The sequence below is a fragment of the Pinus tabuliformis genome, chromosome J, assembly GCF_031772625.1.
Source record: "Pinus tabuliformis cultivar Carrire ecotype Pingquan chromosome J, CPIR1, whole genome shotgun sequence".
NCBI classification, from domain to species: domain Eukaryota; kingdom Viridiplantae; phylum Streptophyta; class Pinopsida; order Pinales; family Pinaceae; genus Pinus; species Pinus tabuliformis.
This window is the reverse complement of record NC_142295.1, coordinates 1550577489-1550581323: the sequence shown is the minus strand read 5'-3', so window position 1 is coordinate 1550581323 and position 3835 is coordinate 1550577489. Positions and strand designations below refer to the sequence as shown.

At 30.4% G+C, this 3835-nt stretch overlaps 1 protein-coding gene across 1 annotated transcript; it reads right to left on the bottom strand.

Moving 5' to 3' along the window:
• Positions 1–307: 307 nt before the first annotated feature.
• LOC149233414 (uncharacterized) lies at positions 308–2065 on the bottom strand. Its single transcript, XM_089376730.1, has 2 exons — positions 1739–2065; positions 308–851 (listed from the first exon to the last, which is right to left on the bottom strand). Exons 1-2 carry the CDS (start codon positions 2063–2065, stop codon positions 729–731), a joined length of 450 nt encoding a protein of 149 aa, XP_089232856.1. The 3' UTR covers positions 308–728.
• Between the last annotated feature and the right edge of the window lie 1770 nt (positions 2066–3835).

Below are 3835 nucleotides of genomic sequence, written 5' to 3'. Positions count from 1 at the left end.
AATTAATCATTTTAAAAATTTCTTAGGGTATTTCTGTCGTGTAGGGGTTACCCATCAAACTTGTGATTTCAATAAATTCTTACCAACATTTTAAAAGAATAACTTGGAAAAATCCATAAAAAAACTTCCAAAAATAATACTAAAAACAACTCATATTAAATTAACTAAATAAATTCACAAACCAAAAATTAATTTTAACAAATATACTAAAGTAATAATTTCTTAAAACAAATATTAAACACAATACAATAAACTAATTATAAACTCACTGTATTTCCAATAATTTCTTAAAACAAATATTAAACACCATACAATAAACCAATTATAAACTCAGTATGGGATCATATCTCCAATTATAAACTCACTGTCTTTCCATTTCTATAGGATCATATCTCCGCACGCTTAAATGCTGACATCATGTCATGTCGCTGCAAAGAATTAGCTGACGGTGGTACTGCGCTCTGCCGGCGTCATCCGGAGTTAGCACAGTCGCATGGGGAAGCAAACTGCCCCTTCAGTCTGGCAGACTGATAACTATACAGTTTCAGAAAAGCTGAGACTATAATCGATGGTGGACCTTCACAAAATATAAAACGGAAAATAGTAATTCGCTAGACGATTAGCTTATTATCTGCTTGTGCCTTGATCATTTTTAGAGAATTCAAGATTCCTGGTCGATCTCTTGAAGAAACGCTCTCCAACTTCTGCTATTATTTATTTATTTAAAATTAGTCTTGTTGGTTCAAGTTTATCTGCAGCAGGGCAATCTCAGCTTTAATATCTTTGACTTGTTTCTGCAGCCCCTGAACATAGGCGATTACTGCCTTGACTTTAGACTCTTCATCCTTACACTGCAATACATCACATCTAAATACATCACATATAAATGGAAAATTAGTAACCCTATGTAAATTCATATTCTGAATTTAACTGAACATTTATATTTTCTAATTATACTTAAAATTTAAGATTTAATTTTACTTAAGATTTAATATGGAAATATTAAAATAATTGTAGTGTTAGTAACTAAAATAAAATGTAGATTTTGAGAATATTTTAAAATTTGAAAAAAAAAAAAAAAAAAAAAAAACCAAATTTTTAATATCATTTGTATTAGTAATATTTTAAAATATTTTCTATATCTACAATTTAAAAATAACTTAAATTAACACGAGTAAACCTAAAAAAACCAAATGTTTAATATCATTTGTATTAGTAATATTTTAAAATATTTTCTATATCTACAATCCAAATAAAAATAACTTAGATTAACACTAGTAAACCTCAAAAAAAACCATAAAAATCTGACCTCTTAATATTAAAATCAATGTTAAAGTTGAAAAAAATTAGATCCCCTGAATATTAGACAATCCCACACAAATCTACGCTGTTGTGCAACTTTTATGAGACTCTAAATAACTCTGGCTTGAGTAAAACTACCAAGGCAGGCAGGCAGGCAGCTATATGATCAGAAAAGTTCCAACAACAAAGCTATTATGCATTTATTTACAAGGCTAACTCTATTTGTTAAGCAGAGTTTGGGAATTTCGAAATTTGATAGACAAGAAAGAGTATGGGAATTTAGAAATTTGATAGACAAGACAAGAAAGAGTGTGGGAATTTAGAAATTTGATAAACAATAGTGAAGTTAATTATTTCTCTTTTCTTGTCCCTTAGATTCTTAATCTAAATAGTTCAGGAATCTGAAATAGAAATAAGTTAAACTGAGCCACTTTACCTCTGTTGCATTGGGAACAGTTGAAAAAAGGCCGAGCCTGAGCCTTTTATCTGATGATCGCTTTGCCACCTTCTGTTGTCGGTGTGCCGACCTGCTGGTCGACCCTGCTGATCTCTTCCCATTCTTATCAGATATATGAAGATCATGGGATGAACTTGGAACGACATAAGCGGATTCAGTGGAGGTTACTGCGCCCAATTCTTCCTCCTCCTCTGTGTACAATTCATGAAGCCGGCTGCTTGGTGTGCTTAATCTGGAGTTCAACTCTGATAATTGCAGGCTCTCACCATCATCCTCATGTTTGGATACTGGTGGGGGGACACACATGTTTAACCCAGATAAATTTTAGATCAGTATTTTTTTCCAATTTATGAAATTAAACTTGGAGTAGCTTTTTACTAATATTGTCGAAGATGAGATAGCAAGACTAGTAAAGACCAAATCTCCACAGATAACAATTAAACTACACCTCAAGACTCAATTCTCACCAAAGTTCACCAAATCTCCAAACTACACCTCAAGACTCAATTCTCACCAAAGTTCACCAAATCTCCAAACTACACCTCAAGACTCAATTCTCACCAAAGCTCACCAAATCTCCACAGGTAACAATTAAACTACACCTCAAGACTCAATTCTCTGCACCTACACTAAGGATAAAACACCAAAATTAACTCTGAATCTATTCGTCTAATGGAATAGATATCTGGGTCCGACGAGGTTTGGGCTCTGATCGGATTTGGATCAGGATGCAAGAGCATCATCCCTTGAGATCTAACCTGATAAAATTGTAAGAAAACCCCACCCACTTAGGCCTGGATCACAGGTAAGCAGACCACACAGCAAACTATTATCATTAGCTGTTGATATATTTTGCCTAAGCAAGAGGAGAAGGAGAATCTAAGGTCCACCCCTCTTCTTGGAGTTGAAGATGGTACAGTCTTTTATATAACGCCATCACCGACCTTTCAAATTTAAAAATCAATATCCATACCCATCTGGGTCTAGGGTCCTTGATAACTTTTTAATCGAGTCAGAGAGATAATAAAATATATATAGATTACGTTAATATATATAGAATAAGTTAATCACTGATCCAGCTATTTCATTTTTTAATTATTTTATACTGAAAATTAAGATAATTATATAAATAAAATAACGATAAATGATAAATGTTTCATGATACATTTAATTTTATAAAGATTAAAAAATTATATAAATTAATCTAATCATAGTAATATTATTATTGTATTATTATTATAAAACTAATTAATATATGATTTATACATATATACATTTTCTATTTTATTATAGAGATTCTTAATCGTGAAATAGGTTGCGTTGCAATATTATAGGACAATATCATGATTTATCAATACTATATGTCTAAAAAGTCATTATTCATTTCATATGATACCTGTTCATAATAGACATCAATCCATGATAAGTATCAAAATACTTATATCATGATACATATAAATTTATTTAGATTAAAAAAATTAATCAAATTATAGCTTTATTTTATTGTTGTTGTTGTTAATATATATATATATATATGATGATGATGATAATGATGGTTAACGTCCACTGAGACCAAATTGGTCTATCGGACTTACAATTTTCTTAATTTTTACTTGTCTCGCTCCTCGTCTTTCTTGGCGAGATTGGTGTTGTAGCTTTCTTTCTTTTCTCTACGGTCTTCCAACTTCCTTTGTCTTGCATCTCCTTCATCTCTTCTGGTTCTTTATATGATATATGCTATTTATCATATAAATTATTAATTTATAAATAATTTTTGGTACAATATTATAAAATAATAAAAATACTTAATATTTTTAAAATAAATGTTGAATAAATACTATTAAAAATATTCTAAAATTTTTAATAAAAATTAAATTAATATCATCCACTTATTAATTATTCACGATATGAAAACATACCTACCTAACACATTCTGGCTGTATAGATATATAATATTTGCCAACCGTTATCGCACTCTGCATAATAAATTTGTATGTCGACATTGCTAGATTGGTAACATTCTCAACAATACTCTGAATATCAAGGTTTGCAGGTCGACATTTTAATATTTAATAC

What these genes read in the sequence shown, in the direction of transcription:
- LOC149233414 (XM_089376730.1), bottom strand. Translation starts at nt 2,065, where the DNA reads ATGTGTGTCCCCCCACCAGTATCCAAACATGAGGATGATGGTGAGAGC. An exon ending in CTGTTCCCAATGCAACAGAG is followed by an intron (nt 852 to 1,738) that starts GTAAAGTGGCTC and finishes GATGTATTGCAG; the next exon opens with TGTAAGGATGAAGAGTCTAA.